The 19,735-nt window shown below is 37.1% G+C and overlaps 1 protein-coding gene across 3 annotated transcripts in view; it reads left to right on the top strand.

Moving 5' to 3' along the window:
- Window positions 1-19,094, top strand: part of LUC7L2 (LUC7 like 2, pre-mRNA splicing factor) — a 33,268-nt gene extending 14,174 nt beyond the window's left edge. For 2 of the 3 annotated variants that reach the window (XM_038184161.2, XM_072035686.1), the window contains 8 exons: window positions 5,940-6,038; window positions 6,912-7,022; window positions 7,647-7,790; window positions 8,871-9,047; window positions 11,264-11,355; window positions 12,197-12,226; window positions 13,091-13,285; window positions 18,035-19,094. In XM_038184161.2, coding sequence (XP_038040089.1) covers window positions 5,940-6,038; window positions 6,912-7,022; window positions 7,647-7,790; window positions 8,871-9,047; window positions 11,264-11,355; window positions 12,197-12,226; window positions 13,091-13,285; window positions 18,035-18,227 — 1,041 coding nt within the window. In that variant the 3' untranslated portion in view covers window positions 18,228-19,094. The remainder of the gene's footprint in view (window positions 1-5,939; window positions 6,039-6,911; window positions 7,023-7,646; window positions 7,791-8,870; window positions 9,048-11,263; window positions 11,356-12,196; window positions 12,227-13,090; window positions 13,286-18,034) is intronic. The other variant, XM_027453576.3, reaches the window with a different exon arrangement.
- The last annotated feature ends 641 nt before the right edge of the window (window positions 19,095-19,735 follow it).

Below are 19,735 nucleotides of genomic sequence, written 5' to 3'. Positions count from 1 at the left end.
TATATGTGTGTGCATTATGAGATTAGGACTGAAGCTACATCTGTAGGAATCAGATGACTCCCTTTTAATGATGTGAACCTCTTAAGCAACGTTCTTTGGATAGAATCACTGTGCTGTCTCGGCAAGTTTTACAGAATGGATAAGAACGTGTTTTCTCTGTATGTTTTAAAGGACTAGCTAGCTAAGTACCAGTGAAAAGGATAGTGTGGTAAGATTTAAGGCAAATGCCTTCAGTAAAGTTAAAAAGTAGTAATGTCCTAAGTATTTACAGTAACCTGCTAGCTACCTTTGAAGAGCCCAAACTGATCAATGCTTTTGCAGTAATCTGTCTTTATTAGCTTGATTGTATTTCCCTGTTGAAAAGAAAATGTAACAAATACTTTGTATGGTCTTGCAAAGTGTGGTTGAGAAACTTTTTTCCACAGGGAGGATGAACTTTACCTCTTTTTTGTATTTCTCTCCATTTGAGGAACATTGGTTTTTGCACTTTGCGTACACAAACTTCATTATGCTATGAGCACAGTCTTGGACTTAAGTGTATCATTTAGTGCTCATGAATTTATTTCACTCAGCTCTTCAGGACTTGTGCTGACTAAAATGGTATTAATTGAGACCTTGGTTTAGCAACTTACCTTAATACATGATTAAAGTTAAGCTTATTAGGGGTGGAATTCAGCTCCAGATAAAGACATCTAAATTTAGGTTTCATTAGAGGAGCTAGTTGTCTAAGCTTGCATTGGAATCAGAGGGGATCTAGGCAATGGAGCCTGGAGGAGAGGTTCAGTTCATCTCCACTGGGTGTTTCTCTCAAGGTAGGCTAAATCCATCAAGGCTCACTGACTGTACTGTCTAGATCCCTTTTTACTGTGGAAGAGCAGTTTGGATAGTTCACACACCTGCAGATGGGTGCATATAAGTATTTGGATTTAGGTGTCGTAGTCTGGAATTGATTTCTTTGCTAGTAGTTCCACTGGCTCAGTGGAACAGCTTCCATGCAGAACTTAGCTGTGCGGATGTGATTATATCCTGCAGTGTTGCAGAAAGTAGGCATTCTGCTGGAGGGTATCAGTGTTTCAGTTTAGGTCTGATGTGATCATGTAAATTGCTTTAGGCTTTGCAAATCAAATTAAATTAGCCTTGAGTAAGCCACCTCAATTCATAGTCTTCGGCCCAGTGGTGATGAATTTTGAAGTGCTTTGTTGTGACAGCAAGTGATCACATCAGTCCCTTCAGACATATTCTTAATTTCTTTGACCAGTGCCACTAAAGTGAATTGAATGTATGTTCTATTTTAATGGGCTTAATATGTCTGGATGAAAGGCTTTTTTTTTTTTTTAAACTCTTCTATATGGTTATCTCAATTCAATATTAATATAAAATCAGGCTATAAAACAATGCTATGGAAACATTAAAATACCTCCTTTGCAAGTGAGGAATACTGCTGCTAGCTTTGTCTTTCAGTGAAGATCTGTTCTAAGTCATTGAAGTCTTCAGAAAGAAAAGTAGGATTAAAGGTAGAAAGGTCTTTAAAGAAGTATTATAATTCTGAAGATACCTGGAATATTCAGTGTTTGCTAAGGACTTTAATACCCAATATTTTACTATTTATCTGCCTCTTTTCAGCTCAGTATTTATTTCCTAGCAGTGAAGTCCTTCAAAAATTAATGCAGTTAATGAAGTGTGAGGACTTCAGTCATGCATCGTCCCCAAACTTCCTCTTCTGAGTCTGTGGTGCTTTCAAGAAGGGATAGGCTTTGTGGCAGGTCTGTAAATCTGTCAAAAACAAAACTGTTTCTGCAGATGAGAAGTGAATTCCATGATGAGGAAGATCTCAACAAAGAATATCTGCATCTTTTTGACTGTAGCAAGGGTGTTCTTGTTCTGCCTTGACGAGGGTGTTCTTGATAGCCGCCCTGACAATTTGATAAAGGGAGAGATCTGGTTCCTCCAGACAACTTAATTTTTCCAATCATGTCATAATTTCACAAACAAAAAAACTCTTGCTGCTTTGGTATGGATATCTTTTTAGCTGGGAAGAATTCTCTACAGAAACTCTGTCCAGACTGTCATCTGTCAAAGCCTATCAAAGGTGCATGCTGGTTTTAGAAGCATTGATAGCATGTGCCACTTATGTCACACTTGGCATCAACATCTGCATTTTAAGTAGCTTTGGCTTTTCTGTGCTCTTCTTGTAGCCCATGTTGCGTGAATTCAGTAATCTAATCTTGGATGTCAAAGGAACATATAGTATTTGTAAAAGCACCAAAATGAGATTTTTCCTGTAGGTTGCTCAAGACCTGAAAAAGAAAACCTTAGTTTCATGTTTCCAGAAACAGCATCATATCTGATAGTTTAGTCTGATTCAGTTACTAATGTCAACAACTTTGAGTGCATGGGTTGTTGTTTTTTTCAGTTGAGCTCTTTTTTGAGTTTCTGTGCTGCCTACGTCCTGGACCACCTCTTCCTTGTCTGTTCGTGGTGAACTTGGGTGATGATCTTTTTTCTGCACCTGATTTGATTGATGCAGAACTAAGCATCAGCAGTAAGCCAGCCTTTTTTCTGTATTAACACCAAAGGCATTCTCTCTGTCTTTCACAGATGAAACAACAGAAATGATTTCTGAATCATTTCAATATGAGATTTGTTGGGATGAAAGATGAGTTGTCTAAATCTCAGCTCTGGGAAATCAAATATCTTTAATTGTTCATTTAACAGTGGTTAAAAGAAGAAGAAATTGTTACAGCAAATGATTATCACATTAAGTAGCAGGCAGTTGTTTCTTAAGCAAAGCTCTGCAAAAGCAGACTGCTAATGATACCCCTGTGTAGTTGCCTAGACTATTTTCTAGACTAAACTTAAGCAATAGCTTTTGCCTGTAATAAATCCCCACATACCTGGAGAATCTGTTTCTGTTTTTTTCTTCAGTAAAAACGCATAGCTGCAAAAAGCCCTAAGGTATATATGGCTTCATGTATTCAATAAACTTTAATTTTGTCTAGTCTGGGGGCTTTGTTGTTCACCCCTTGCTTTGTTTGCTTTGCTCATTGGGACTCCTGTAAATCACTTTAAGTAGCGTAAGTCTGTCTGAAAATCATTGTGTGAGCAATGAAAGACAAAGTTTATGTGCATTCTTTTTAAGCCTTCCACAGTAGCTCAGTGTCTGAACATTAGGCTGTCTTAAAGCCACCTTCTGTTTCAAATACCACTGATCTTAACTGGCTGGCTACCAGTGCATGCTCTTTGCCTTTGAGGAAGGGCATGGCTTGGCACCAGATTGCAATATGGACATGTGGAAAAAGAAAATGTCTTCCTGTATTTTCTGGCCATTTCCATCAGCTGTCCATCTACTATGCAGATAACCATATTAGCCAAACTACATTATGAGTTTCTCTGTGGTTATCAAGGTCCTTGGCAATCCTGATCCAAAGTAGACGTTTGACAGTAATAAATCATCCCCAAGATGAATCCTCTTTGCCAAATATTCTTTACCGTATATCAGCAGAAGTGCTTTTTAGCCTGATCATTGTAATGTACAAACTGGGTTAAGTTTTTAAACTTTGTTATCTCTCAAAACTTCGTTTTGCTAATAGAGTATTTAAGACAAACAGTAGTAATACTTCTGTTAAGTTACTTTCAAAGGGTTAGTCAAGACTAGTACTGAGTGCGCGAAGGAGTGATTCCAACAATGACACAATTTCTTTAGCAGCAAAGCTAATGAAAAGGAGGCTGTTTCTCTTGTATGTACTTCTTGTTGCTCCCTGTCTGTTAGCCATGTGAGTATTTGTATGACTGTGCTCCAAGCTGGAGCAGAGAGGTAGAAGGGATCCAGTGCTTCCTTTCTTCTAACCTGGGCCATTATCTAACAAAAACAAATCCTACATCACCTCTCCTCCACCCCCAGAAAATTGCAGCTAATATTACTGAATTATTCAAGAGTTTGTGAAGTGTAATCTTGGTACTGTTAAGAGATCCAAGCTGCTCAAGTCCACTATTACTCTTCCCCCTACATAATGTCAGCATGTCTGTTTGTATAGCTGCATAACAAATTGGATAGAGATACGCTGCTGAAAAATTCTCTGTTCTTGGCTTGCTGAGCTACATTTTGCACAGTCAGTAGCCTGATCCTGTGCAGTTGTTCAGGCACATGTGCTAGCACAGGGAGGCACAGCACAGTGATAAAGGAAGGGTAGAATTTTTTTTCAGCAGAAATGCTGGCTCAAAGTAACTTCCATCCTCTTGAGCTATGGATTTACAAGTTGGACTAAAAAGAAATCAGGAAATAGACTGATTTGAAGAGGTCAAATCCATTCCAAATCATAAAGTCAGCACAAAGTATGTCGTGGTAGTGTCACGTGAATTCTCGTTTTTTAGGCTGTAATGGAACGTACTTACTCTGTATGTAGCTTTCATATTGAAATAGCATTTTTTGGATGGTGTGATGAATCTCTTTTAGGCTTTGTCTTTGTGTACAGATTTCTTAGTGTCACTAGCTTCATCTATGCATTTGAGAGTGGTGGGTTTGACATAAAACAGGATTGGCCTTGACTTTCAGAACTTAAATAACGTATGTAAGTGCAAGTGATGAATTGACATATAGACAAGCTTTTCCCAATTTTAGGAGTATTCTTGGGTGTCTTAATTTTTAGATAGTTATAAAATGTTCTTTCATACTGCTTTCATTCTTTTTCAAGAATGCAGTAATGTTAGCATCTAATGACTTGGAAATTAGACATGATGTATTGCTCAGCTTCTAGGTCTTCCAGGTTTTGCATCACTTAACAAATTTGCTGAGGTTCTATGTAGCTACAAAGGAAAGAGCTAATCTTTTTCTTTCCTGTTGAAGTTAAATATTCAAATAACAGGTGACTTCCAACAGTTTCCAAGTTAACACTCATCTTTTTATGGAAGAACACAAATTATCAATTATATTAGTTTTGGTTCTAAAACTGCTACTGAACTACAACAGGAGAGCTTTTTCTACTAGAGTTCAACTTCTATTGGTTTTTTAATGCTAAGAAAGGACCAGTTTTTCTTAAGTGAGCAGTGCACAAAACTAACTGAAACTATTGTTTTTAAGTGAAGCAAATAGTAATCACTTTCAGTGATTATACCCTCTCTACAAATTCACACATTGATTTCTTTTTTTCTAATTTTGTTTCCATTATGTATTGATTTTTGTCATATGCATATTATTTTGTCTTGATCACCAAACAAACTTGCAGGAAACAATTTTGATTTCATCAAAATTCCTTTTTCTATGCAAGTTGCAAAATTCAATCTGAAAAAAAAAGTATTTGTTATACCTAGTAAGATTCTGGGCGCTCTTCTCAGCTGTATTCCATGTGAGATTAAAAGCTAACGATGTAATCTACTTACTTCAGTTTGTTCTTCCCCTTCCTTTGGATAGATTTGATTTTTGGCTACCTTTATATGCTTTGAGAATGATTTTTTTAAACAGCACTTACAGTGATGATGTGGTTGCAACTATTTCAGGTAACTGTTACAGCAAGAACATGGAGTGTGCAGATAGATCAGGTCAAGCATTTGACCATTTAATTGCCAATTATTTTCAGGGACCTTGGTTCTCCTAAGCTGCTTTATTTCAATACAGGATGTTCCACTTCAGTCCCTTTTATTTTACTGAAAGTTTAAAAAAAAAAAAAAAAAAAAGCTCTTTTGCAGGACAATAATGATACTCTGTAATGCAAATAGCAATCATGTTAGGATAAGCCTTCCATTCTGTCTAGATTTTTTGTTATCATTCATAGATGTTTATTCAAGATCTGGGATTGTCTTGACAGCTTTTTAAAACTGTCCTTTTATTCCCATGTAGGAGGTGATTTTCTTCAGAATATTTGACTATTAAAGGAAATCGTGCTTACTTTGTTCCTTGTAACTCTTTTGAAAATTTACATTACTTTCCCTCTGTCTCTTTTCAGAGAATGGACCTTGGAGAATGTCTGAAGGTGCATGACCTGGCATTACGGGCAGACTATGAAATAGCATCCAAAGATCAAGATTTCTTCTTTGAGCTTGATGTATGTATCTTGTCTTGGTGGAGAGAAAGCATAATTTGTGTGCCTAGAGGGATAAACTAAGCAACAAAAGTTAAGCTTTGGTCCACAAAGGAGAACTTATGTGAAGTAGCTTTATAAGTGAAGGCAGAGAAATCCCTCCACAGTTACAGGAATGTTTACATGCCTCTGCATGATTATATGCGAGTATTATGTTTGTATTGGTAGTCATTCCTAGGTAGAACTGTTAATGCCCTTTCACAAAAATAATTATCATAAACCTGTATGCTGTCTTCATGGTAACAATTATCAAGCAAATGTCATGTATGCTTTGAAGAGAGTCTTAAATTCTCTATCTGTTAATAAAAATATCATTTTCTCTTGGGAATAACAAATTACATGCTATGTCTCAGTACACCATAGCTTGAGTAATACAGTTCCAAACTCCCAGCTAGGAAGTCTGTCTTCAGTATGGATAAAAAAATTGGGGGTGGTTGTTGGGGCATGGTGTTAATATGATTAATAGCTAAAAAACCTAGTGGAAAATATGTTAAGGTTCTGCATGTATTGGCAGGATGAGGTGAACCTAACTATCCTTTGAAGAATTTTAATACATGTTATAAATGTCTGCTGCTTTTTCAGGAATAAGACTTGAGACAGATACATTTCCAAGTTTCTGCAAATACTTAATGAATTTTGGCAGTGTGCAGACTGTTTTTTAAAATGTTATCATATGTTAATATATGTGATTATATACCATAAGCAGCTAGTTTTTTGTTTTTACAAAGATTTCACTAAGAAAAACTTTGAAAAGTTAGTCTTAAACCAGGAAATTATTCAGGATAATAACAGTCATGTTCTTTACCATGTTGATTGGTGTTCTTGTTGATGTTTCAGGCAATGGACCACCTGCAATCATTTATTGCAGACTGTGATAGGAGAACAGAAGTGGCTAAGAAAAGATTAGCAGAAACCCAAGAAGAGATCAGTGCTGAAGTTGCAGCTAAAGTAAGCATGTAAAACTACCTGCTGAAGAGTTTTTTGGTGGTTTGTTTTTCTAAGGAACCAAATTTAGACTTTGGCAGACTATCCAATCTGAGAATTCATGCTGATGAAGGGTAAAAATAAGTTCTATAATAAACACGTAAAAAGCAAGCCTGTTTCTAAGGGAGAACCTGTTTCTCAGGGAGAGGAGAAGGCAGAGAAGAGACCTCTTTGATATTCTTGAGTTCAGAGAGCTTCAATCTCTGTGATACAATTCCACACAAATGTTAGTAATCCTTGTACTTTTTGATCAAAATAAAAATCATTTTTTCTTCAAATCCATGCACAAGCCAGGAGGAACGGTTGTATGAATACTAATTTTGCAAGACAGCAGCGTGAATTATTTGAAATCTCTGAACAAAATCATGCTCTGGAGTTGCTACATAGTCTTGGTAACCCAGCCTTTCTCTGTGTGTTTTGACATGAGGCAATTCTGTTTCCCTTTTAAATGGGGAGGTTATCTCTGCGTGCTTCCTTAATTTCACCCTACAGATTTTGCGTGTAATAATAGCTCAGTATTAGTTCAGATTCTTTTCCATCATTAACTTAAAAGCATTTCCTGCATTGAGCCTTTTCTTCTCTTTCAAGGCTGAACGAGTTCATGAATTGAATGAAGAAATTGGGAAACTACTGGCCAAAGTGGAACAGCTGGGAGCTGATGGAAATGTGGAAGAATCTCAAAAAGTAATGGATGAGGTGGAGAAGGCACGGGTAAAGAAGAGAGAAGCTGAAGTAAGTTGACTGTGTAAGGTTTGGGGGATAAAGAGGGCAGTATCCCAAATTAAATTGGCCAGTAACTGTGTAGTGCAAGATGCCTTAGCTACTGGGACTTCCTTAGTTAACTGCTTTATATAAACCAAGGAATTTGCTTTGTGGCATCCTGTTTGGGAGAAGTTTCCACCTTCAAATACACTCCTTTACTATTAAATTATACTAACTTCCACTGATGATGTGTTTACCTTAGCTTAGCTGTGCTGGCTGGTAACATCTGTGGACATGACAGTCATGGCTGTCTGTGTCAGACTTGCTCATTTTGTTGGGTCTTGTGACACTTGCCGTGGTAACCCCACTGCACATTGAAGTGTGTTGGTGTGTGGCTCATATTGGAAAGCTTCAGTAAGGGGAGCCATTTCAGACCCTGCTAAGTTTGTTTTCATTGAAAGATGGTCAATGGCTTGTGTATCAGGCAAGTCAAAGTAGTCTTTGTTGTAATGTTCAGGTGGCAAATCTCGTCAAGAGCTTTTTCCATATCATATTTCACCAATATACTTAAACTCATAGAAACAAACATCTGCAGTTGCTTTAATGGTACCAGAGGGGTTGCTGGCGGTCTTGCTTGTCTGTCATCTGAGTGTTTGTAGGTAAATTTTGCTTAGGTAACTTGATGTTTAATTAGCATCTAAAATGTGGGTAGATTTCTCTTGTTTTAAACTGCATTCACAATGAAAACATCTAATATTTTTATAATATGTTAACATATAGTAATTCTTGTGTTAACATGTATTCAGTGTGTTTTCTATGAAAGTTGCTCATTGTTCTAAGCAGTATAATCTGAAATAAAGATGATCACTCCACTTTGTTTAATATGCAAAACCATTTGGTAATACCCTGTTTTTACTACATCCAATCTTCAAAATGAGGAACCTGCACTTCATCTTTATGAGAGGGTTAATTTATGAATGGGGTGAATTAAAGCAAATCAGCACATCCTTTATTTGAATTCTATCATCAAAAGTAATATACTCGTGGTAAAAAATTGTTTTTGTATTTTTGCACATTGAGAAGTAAGACTAATAAATTTGCTTTTCCTAGGAGGTATACAGAAATTCTATGCCTGCCTCTAGCTTTCAGCAGCAGAAGCTACGGGTTTGTGAAGTGTGTTCGGCCTACCTTGGTCTTCATGACAATGACCGACGTCTTGCTGACCACTTTGGAGGAAAGCTGCATTTAGGATTTATTGAAATAAGAGAGAAGCTTGAGGAACTCAGGGTAAATCATTCCTCTATTTCGTGTGTGTGCGTGTGCTCCTACTTAATAAGGCAGTCTTAATGGAATCTCTGGCTGTGTGATTTTTTTCATGTTACCTTTTGAGATAATTTGTTCGTCTATAAACACCGAACATGTTAATCTAATACCAATTACCTAGATAATGTGATAAGATGGCCTCACTTGGACTAGTTGTATTAAAACACCTGTTCATAGTAATGTATCTTGGGAACAAAGAGTGCAATTCCACTTGTCAAATGGAGAACTGCATTCTGAATTAGTGTTGCTGGAAGTGTCTGTGTCTTGGAAGACTTGGGAGATAGACAAATGAACTTTACCTTAAGCCAGTTTATTGGATGAAAGTAATAATGAGACTCCTGAAAATAAAAGAACATGTGACCCTAAGGGAGTGATATTTTACTTAATTAGGGATAAAGTGTTAATAGGGCTGTTGTTGATATGCTGTGCTCGGTTTGGGTACCGTTAAAGAGCACATACATAAAGAGGACAGTAATTCATAGCAAAGGATTCCAAAAAAGATCTACAGAAATGTTTGGAGCTTCAACAGCCTGCTGTGTGGTGAAAGACTACAGAAACTAGTTTATTTTATCCAGACAAATCATTTCATAGGCACCAACAATGGTTCTTTGAGTGGTTATCACAGCTTTTAAGCTTGACTAACAATAGGTGAAATGAGTTCCAACAACTCAAGGCTGTAGCTATCCACAGTCAAAATAGAAAAAGGTGTATATCTTGAAGTGAGGCTAATTGTTAAAATAATTGTTACAGGGAGGTTGCATGTTCTCCATAGCTTGAAGTTTTGAATCCAGTTGGAATATTTTCTTAAAAAACGCTACCTCAATCGGAAATCATATGCTTGAAGAAAAACTTACTGGAATTACATTCCAGACTTCTGGTATTCAAGAGGATGGACTTGGAAGCTTATGCCATTTATGATTTTAATATGCAAATTATGGACTTTAAGGCGCAATTAAGCATGTTACTATAGCAGTCACTAAAGAGAATCACCAAATGAATTGAAGCCCTAAAGCAAGGAATGTTGCTGCTGAATTTGAGTGAATTGGCTTGATTTTCATAATATTCCAGCTGTCTTGCATGGATACTGTGACTTACCCTTTGGAAAGCTCAACTCTTTCTGTTAACTATATTGGCAATTTAGGCTCCTAAATACAGTTGTTGTAATTCAAGCCTTAGATACCTAGAGGAGATCATGTGCATTTCCTCTCATCCCTACATGAAATTATGCAGATTCACTTGAAGAAGAAACCTTGCTTGTAGTTAAACTACTGATACTGTGCAAGGAACTAGAGAGATAATTTGAAATAAAGGGGCTAATTAACTGATTATTTACAACCTTTGGAAAAAAATATGCATGGATAATTATGTCACATTCCCAAAGCATCAATAAAATAATCTTTTGAAGTACTTCTCCTAACAAAAAAGAAAACAATAATTATCCCCTCCTTCCTCAGAGCTCTCCTCAGAGATCTAATCAAGATGCTGCTGGGGCAATTCCACATCTCAGAAGAAGGTCTTTACAAAGAGTTGAATTTCTTTCATCATGTCCAGAAGGTGGCGAGACTTGGGTTTGGCCAGATCTCCAGTTGTGAGTTCCATATCTGAGGGCCCTCTACTGAGCGTGCCTTGTCCCCAGTAGTAGTGAGTTCAACCTGGGGGCTGTCAGCTGAAGCATCCTTTCTAATTCTATGTGTACTGTTCGCAACACAGAAACAAGTAGCCTCAAAACTAGGTATCAGCCCAACCAAGTCCTTTAAGACTAGGAGTTTCTTTATTTCAAAGGATAGCTGAGGGAATTAATACAGTTCCTAACTATATCCCTCTTCTAATTCCCTTCTACCCTTCCCCAGTAGCCAAAATATGATAGGTTTGGCATGGAAACTTTCACGTTAAGACATGACTTCATGACTTACTGCTCTCAATTCCCCTTCATGAAAAACTTAATGTAAGTTTACATCTTTCAGGTCTTGGTGTAACACCCACGTATTTGCTGCAGCTCTTCTGCAATAACTTGAGTTTCTTGAAAAAAATACATATATATACACTGAGGAAGAGAGAGGGAGAAATATATACAAGGGAAAGAACTGAATATTAACTGTCTAGATTATTTTTATAGCTTTTACACCTTCATTTGAGAAATTTTGAAGTGTAACTTAATGAATACATTCATTTTCTTTTAGAGGATTGTGGCTGATAAACAGGAAAAACGAAACCAGGAGCGTCTGAAACGTAGAGAGGAGAGGGAAAGAGAAGAAAGGGAGAAACTGAGAAGGTAGGGATCTACTTTAATTGCATTTACATAATGTCCTATATAAGTTTAATAGAAAAACAACAGTATACTTCATGAACGTTTGTTTTTTGTAAATCTGCAGAATCATGAGTTTCCCTTCCTTGGAAACTTAAATGTTTAACTCATTCAATACTTTTAATTCACTTAAAACCTAAATTATTTTTATAGAAAGCCTTTTCTTTAAAATCTACAAATATCGTTGTCTCTACACACTTGAACAAAACTTGAACAAATGCCTTTTACATGCGATATGTTTCTCAGGTATGTACCTTGTTTTTAGATCTGACAGGTGTTAACTTTTTTCCTTACTGGGAATTGTTGAATAGCATTGACTAAGCAAAGTAATTTGCTGTTTTTCTATGAAAATAGACTCTTGTTTCCAGGCGTTGTGAGGGTAGGGTCGAATGGGACCTGAACTGCAGTTCTCTTGACATACTGTCTTCAGAAGCTAGTAATGAATATTTTGAAATCTATTGCAGTCTGACAATGTGTCTTACAAGAAATAAGGGAGTACTGGCTCTATTTAACAGTAAGCTTTTCTTATTGAAGGGGTGTGAATTAAAAAGCAGAGTAGATACCCTTATCCCCATACAAACACACACACACACACACACACAGCACAAAACAGAGTTGTTGGGGGATCTATTTCCTGATAAATGTGTTGCAAAGATGTTAACTTAAAATAAATGGCCTTTAACTTTTCTGTTAGTAAAATGAGAAATACAGTAAAGGCTCAACTAGTCTGACTTATTACTGAACTGTACTTTATATTTGATAATAACTCTGTAAGAAAAATTGATTTACCATTTTCCATTTGTTTCAGGTCAAGATCCCACAGCAAACATACCAAAAGGTATACAAATCTGCAAATGAGAAATACCACCAGTGATGCCAGCCTTTCACAAGCTAGAACGTTATAAATTTGTCTAGCCTTATTAATTTGAGATGTTCTTTACAGAAAAAGCATCCTGTTACATAGTCATCTCTGTGTTTATACAGCATTTAGCATTTACTGTTGAGCTGTCTGTCTATTTTGTGGTTACTACAATGCAATGTTTTGTCCCTGATAACATTTGGAACGCAGAGAATTACTTTCTTCAAAACAGATGCTTGTGTTCAATACCTTTTTGGTGAAAACCTATGTTCTTAAAGCACAAAGTGCTATGTTGACTCCTATTTATGTTGCCAGTTTTCTTCTATACCTACAGTTGAAAGTCACCAGTGAGGTATTATTGCAAGGTGATTTAAAAAAGAAAGAAAATCAAGAATTTATATGGTGTTTAGAACCTTCCAGGCTATTTCTATTGCAGTAGCTATGGGGAAAGGGTATAGTCCTAAGTTCTGAGAATATCATAATTACACAGCTTCTGCCAGATGATCCTTGTCACTGCATCAAAGTTCTAAAACTTGTCCTGATAAATGCAAGATTTTAAAACAAAACAAATACTTTTCCTTTCCGAAGCCTGACTTGGCTATGCTGTAACCATAAGTATAATCATAAATCAAATGTAAAACTGTCTGCTTTAGTCAAAAAAAAGTTTGTAGCACGTCTAATGTTGTTCTCCCCTCTTTGTTTACCTGTCATAGGGCAATGCAGTAGGTCTGAACACTGCGGGTTATTCTCTATACAAATTTTCTTATGCATAGAGTGTAATATTCAAAGTACACTGATAGAATAGCTAGGTGAATGCAGTGTCTGAATTCCTTTCTGTTTTAGATCTAGGTCCCGAGATCGCCGCAGACATCGGTCTCGCTCAGCCTCCCGGGAACGAAAGAGGAGAACTCGCTCCAAGTCCCGTGAGAAACGCCATCGCCACAGGTCTCGCTCTAACAGCCGCAGCCGGAGTCGCAGCCATCATAGAAGCAGGCATAGTTCCAGGGAGAGAAGCCGAGAACGCAGCTCCAAAAAGCGGTAAATACTGGTCTGGAAATAAATGGCTTTTCCTACACGCATGGTCAGATATTTTTTTTTTTTTTGCACTAAATGAAGTTTACACTCAGTACTTAGTAACTTATACATGTTTTGAGACTGTCTCAGAATTCAGTTATACCCCTTGCATATTTATGATTTTATATATAGTGGTGATTTTTTTTGTTTAAAAATAAAAATAATAGGTCTTTGTATTTCTTCTCTTGTGAAGGAGTGATCCAGGGTATTGCTGTCATGCTGATAAATCTACACTCCAGGAAAGCTGGGAGTGAAGTGAAATAATTGGTCTCCATTTGAACTTAGGGATATAAGCAGTTTTAACCGTTATCCATTTAGTTTTCCCTTTGGGCTCTTATTCCCAGTGGTAGAACCCATCTGTTGTGTACTGTGCTAGATAAAGACAAGTTTATACGTGCCATTAAATAAAGTTGTTGTATGAAATATGAAGGTACTGCTTTGCGAGGAAAGTGTCTTGATCCCTTGTTGAAAGAATTACTGCAAAGAGCAGTCCGGGGCTGCTGCTTTTGAATGACTTGATTGCTGTCTGTTCCTGAGGGTTGCTGGCTTATTTTAGATGAGTGAGGTAAGCATAATTTAGAGTGTTAGAATTGCAAAACAAGGCTTCTGGTAGGGGAGGCATGCTCATAACCAGGATTCCATTCTTGTAAAGGTCAGCCACTGAGACAGAGATTTGAGTACAGTGTAGTAGACAGGGTGCCTAGCCTTAAAACCCTGACAGGTTGTTGGCTTAATAGAAAAGAAGAGGTCCAATTTGTCCATACATGCAGGTTTTAGAATTCAAATGATTTAGTAGTTTTACCTCCAAGCATGGAGAAGTATTTGTTGAATTTATTCAAGTGTGCTCTCTGCCCTAAAGGTAAGCTTTCTTCTTTCTGGATTGGGTGAGTCTAGTTTGCAGTGTGCTCTGTTAAGAGAGCACAGAAGACAGAGTTGGTCCAAGCCTTTTGTTTCCTTCTTTTTGTGGCACATAAATGTTCAGCACTCTAGTTGATAAAATCAGTGGTGTCTGGTATTTAAAATTCTTCAGGATGTTCTGTAGTGTTCTAAAGTCAACATTTCACACTCAGCAATTTCCACCTTCATTTTAGCCTGTAATCATGGCTATCTTCAAGACCGCCATTTCAAGGTGTTCACAATGGCAGATTAGCAAATCTTCACTTCAAACTTGTAGTTTTTCAGTCTAAATATAGACATTTTAATTTGTATCAACACATTTGTTTACTTGGATAAGCCACTGCATAAAGTGTATGCTCAAATTGCCTTTAATACTTTGACATCAAAGTCCAGCCTTGCAAGACCGAATTTCAGCACTTCAGAGAAAAATATACTGGTGGATTGTTCTGTCCTTCTCATCATAGTTGTTCAAACCCTCCAATTTGATAAGCACAAGACAAATGATGCATTATTTTTGTATGTTGGTAGGGAAATCTGTAAGAATAAGGAAATGGCATGAAGACATTTTGGCTATTCATGCTATCCATATAATGCTAAACCTATCAGCTGTCAAAGATTACCTGAAAAAGGACAAGGTATTTTGAAGATGAAATCGGTGTCCTTTTACAAGACACTATTAAAAGATAAGTCCTTCAAGCTTTGTTTGTGAATGAGTAAAAATACCAGACTTCAGGGTGCAAGATTTCAGCCTTACGAAATTCAGTACTGGAAATACTACTTCTGATGCCATTTCCCAACGTGAGAGAGACCTGTGTTAGAACAATCCTTGGCACGGGTGAGAGTCTTAGACTACTGTTAACTTGAGGAAGGTGTGTGCCATTATTAGTAGCTCATATGTCTTAATTCTCTAATGTCAAACAATAGTTGTTGTATTTAAATTATGTAAATTGTGCTTTCAACAGACTAATGTATCCTTACAGCTATAGTCTTGCTTCACTGGAGCCAGGATAGCGATTGACTTTGCAGCCAGCCTTGATGCCTCCTTTTATAGGTGCCCTTCTAGCTGTTAGATCTGCTTTTTGCATGAATGTGGGAAAAAGTCTTCTTATCAAATACAATACCACTGTTGATGCCAGAATCCAAAATAAACCTGAACTTGTAGGCTCAAATATATCACACTTCTTGTTTCTTAAGAACTTTTTCTAATCCAAGAAAGTACATATTGCCAAATCCTGTTTTTAAATATTTGAGTATTTTCTTAAAATACAAATATAAAGTACTTTTATTCAAACCTGTCTTCCTTAATCTCAAAAGATTCTGTTGTCCAAGGGATTGTGGCCAAGTATAGTTTGGAAGAGAAAAGACACACTCCAGCAAGTTGCATACTTAAGAAAGGAGTCCTAGCCTTTTTTTTTTTTTTTTTGAGTGACATAACCAAATAAAGTAGGATCTGGAGACTGTGCTGCTTTTGCCAGATCACGGAACAGCAGAATGACATCAGAAGCAGTAGAAGGACTGCTGAAAGCTGCAGCAGTGGCAGCATGTGCTGCCATTAACTATGAAGCCACTGAGAGAACTGTGGAGTTGTGGCTTCTCTATGGGAAGAGTCACAACGTTTTATGCTAACCTTAAAGCCCTCAGTGTGATTTCCTTGGGCTTGGCTAGAGTAAAATACCCAATGGCATCATTAAAGTTCTTGCAGGCTGCTGATTCATATTCTAAAAGCCATTGAGATGTTTGTGTCTGTGTGCTTGAGCCCACTTGCAAGAAGCTATATATCAAGGGCTAATGATGTATGTAGATATTGTATGGACAAAGAGTATCTGAAATCATGAGATTTCACGTCACCTGGTTTTAGATGACTAGGTCACATGTAAATCTCAAGAGTCCCATTTACAGGCTCATCTGACATATTTCTGCATCTATTTTAAAGTAGAAGCTTCTAGGGCATGATTTGTCTCATTTCTTTGCTTAATGTTAAAGGAATCTGGTTATCTTAGATGTCTACACTGCAGAGATTTAAAGCTGGGTGAGAAAATACTCAGCATTTAGACAAACATTTTTTTAAATATTGTTCAGGTCCTGGTGGACCTACACTGTTCTCTGCGGTGGTAGTGAAGTGTTAAGTTTTCTCATTTTGTTTCTTTTGAGAAAAGTGACTGGGGCTGATGACACATCACAGACCTGTGCTTTTAGTCTCTTACCTCTTGGAAGAATTGAAACTGGATACATTATACCCTGCTTTCCTGGAGCTCACACTAGACTGTCAAGACTACTTGGGATTTTTGTCCAAGGTCACTTACATTTTTTTGTCCTCAGACCCAATGCAGGCATCCACAAACGCTGTCCTAGAACCAGTATCATGTGTTATAATAATTCGTAATTGTTGAACATGACAAGTACGGGTGTTGCCCCACATATCTTGCAAATGTAGGATTTCTGATGAAGCATCTACTTGGTTGTTTGGGAAGTAATCCTTATTGAGCATGCCAGAAAATGTAAATCTAGTAGAGCCTCTGATTCTAAAGGTTATCTACACTTTGTCCTTGAGAAAGGTAGGAATGGTATTTTAGTTCTGAGTCTCTTTGTCTCTATTGCTTGCTAAAAGAATTGTACAAACTTTCACATCTTTGTGCTGTGATCCATTGAAGCCAGACTCCCTTCTTGTCAGCTGATTAGAGCCTCACCTGTATGGAGCAGCGGGACAGCTGGACAAATGCATCTCGCATTCTCCAAAAATGTATTGAATGAAAAGCCAAAGATGCTGATGATGGCTATGTATCCTGTCTGTCTGCCTATTCTAGGATTAATTACTAGAATTAGTCTGAGTCATCTGATTTTGGGGAGCATTGTTAACTTCTGCAGTAGACTTATGCAAAATACTAGGGAAGCAGCTATACTAACTCTAGTATTAACTTCTTAATTGGCATGTACTTTGTGGTATTGAATTATTGTCTGTGTATTTCAGCACTTGCAAATGCTAAATCTTGCGAAACGGTATGCTGTAGGAAAAGTAATCTGTTTAGCTGGGAAACGATGAGAGGTCACTTCTTTGTAAGCTTACAAAGGGACATGTATTGAAGAAGCATTTTGCAGACTTCTGGTTTGAAGTTTTGAGGTAATGACAGTAACTTACTCCAGGTGGAAAGAGTACAGCGTACTGTACAGAGTACAGCTCATTTAATTTAAACCCATGTAGAATGTTTAGTGCAACAGCTCTTTCTGGCTTCTTTGTAAAGGTTTTGGAAATGCCTGAAATTTGGAAATCCTATCTGGAAACTCCGACCTTCTAAAATCTTCAAGGGATGATTATTCTTACAAAAACTAAGTGGAGTACAGGTTCCAGATGTGCTCTTGGTCATGTAATAGCCTTCTTCAAGAATCTCTGCAAGTTAATTCCCCCTTTTTGATCAATTTCCCATTTTTAAGTACACTTTTTTTAAAAAACTTGTAACTTTGATGCGTGAGAGATGCTAGTCAATTTTTCTCAAGTTAAAAACTGCATATGAGAAATTCTGGTGGAACTTCTGATACTGCAAGGTTGAGGATGGGAATTGCAAGAGATTAAATGAAGCATATTGACCTTAATCTGGACTCTGTAATAAAAGTAGGTTAAATTTTGTCCCTAAACAGTATTTGTGTTTTGCAATTGAAAGTAGGGAAGGAAGAAAAGTAGAATGACTTATGATGTCTTCTCATATATTACATAAATCTAATGTTTTGTTGGAATAAGGAGAAAAATACAAAATCAGAATGCTGCTTGACCGCTATGAATTCATGACTAATGAGAATTCTCAAACTTACTGCACTTTTCAGATCCTCAAAAGAAAGATCTTCAAGAGACAAAGAACGTTCAAGAGATCGTGATAGAACATCACGTGATAAAGATAGAAGCTCAAGAGAGAGGTCACCGCGAGATTTCAAAGACAAGAAACGTTCTTATGAAAGTGCTAATGGCCGATCAGAAGACCCGAGGAGCTCAGAAGAGCGTGAAGCAGGGGAGATATAACTGGCTGTGTATATTCACCTGATCTCTAGCTTCCTATGGAGTTGCATACTATGGTTTAGTTTACAGTTGTTCAAAGGGACACCAGTGAGCAGTTTGAGACACTGATCCAACTATAGGGTAGATGTACAGTATATAAAAGTGGTTATAACTAAGTCAGAATTAAACCCCATTGATTAATGATGCCTAAAGCTGGGTCCTGGACTTCCACCAAGTTGTAAAACTTTCCTGAAAGATTTCTCTTTATTCAGGACAACAGTTTTATGTACCAAGATGCAGATCTTAATGTTTTTAATCTCCTTTCCAATACAAGTTAGTGAACAAATTATATTGTACTACTTGCCTTGGGTGCTTTTGAACCTTTATAAATTCTCCAATTCTGCTCCAGTCAAAACAGCAGCATTGAAAGGTTGTACTTTGGGGGAATTTTTTTGTTTGCTTTTTTGTAAGAGGGTGGGTGGATGGATATTAACTTTTATTCTAAGGTTATGTTCCCAGTGATTTTTTTGTTGTTGTTTGGGAACCTAGGAATTGATTACAGTGGGAGCATTTAGACAGGAATGTGTGCTGGAGAAAGCTGAAATGTCTTTTTACAGTGCCTATTTAGACTTGGAAATTGAACAGCTGTTGCATTACATCTTTTTTTTATTTCTACTTTTGAAATCAAAGCCAGTCCCGTATCTGTACCACTTGATTGGTATGTGTTCAATATATTTGTTTTTTTTTCCATAAGGACTCTCTGCTTTTTCTTGTGGGGTGTAAATGGCACATCCTTAATTGTATTAAAACAAACAAAGCAAACAGCAGCAACAAACAAAAACTTAAGAACAAAAATAAAAAAAATAAAAAGGAAAACCACATTGTCGATAACTTAACGAGAATATACTGGTCTCTTAGGTGATTACTTAGCAGTTCAGTCACTTAAAACCTAACATATGGTTATTAGAGTTTTCAACATGCTCTAGCAGAAGCAGTCTTTATGATCCCAACCCTTCTAATATATTCAGAGGCAAAAATGTAGAATTGCAATGATCATGGCACAACACATGTTTGAGTTTTCAACGTTCTCTAGGAGAAGGAGTCTCTATGATCCTGACCATTCTAAGATCTGTAGGGGCAAAAATGTGGAATTATAATGATCATGGTGCAACCCCTAACTCCTTAATGACTTCAGCTTGAAAAAGCATTACTTAGTTTAGGTGCAAGCTGCCTTTACGTAAAGGGCTTGCAGTGGGTTCTGTTGGACTGGAAGTGCTTTGGGACATATAAATAATTCAGGCATGTCCTACCATCACGCAGAAGAACTTAGTAACTTCTTGACATGGCACCACTCAGTTACGTAACATTTAAGAGCAATGTTTGTAATGATTATTGGCATTTTCAGCAAGTTCTGAAAATCTCTCTGTGTCCTAATCCAAGGGCCTTTGTAGGCAAGTTAATCATGGATATATAATACAGCCGTGAGCTCAGTGTGTTTATTCTTTGATGTCTTCTCTGTAGCATTTGGTTTT

Source organism: Anas platyrhynchos, chromosome 1, assembly GCF_047663525.1.
Source record: "Anas platyrhynchos isolate ZD024472 breed Pekin duck chromosome 1, IASCAAS_PekinDuck_T2T, whole genome shotgun sequence".
Lineage (NCBI taxonomy): Eukaryota > Metazoa > Chordata > Aves > Anseriformes > Anatidae > Anas > Anas platyrhynchos.
The sequence above is the reverse complement of the archived record's forward strand: the minus strand, read 5'-3'. Positions and strand labels throughout refer to the sequence as shown.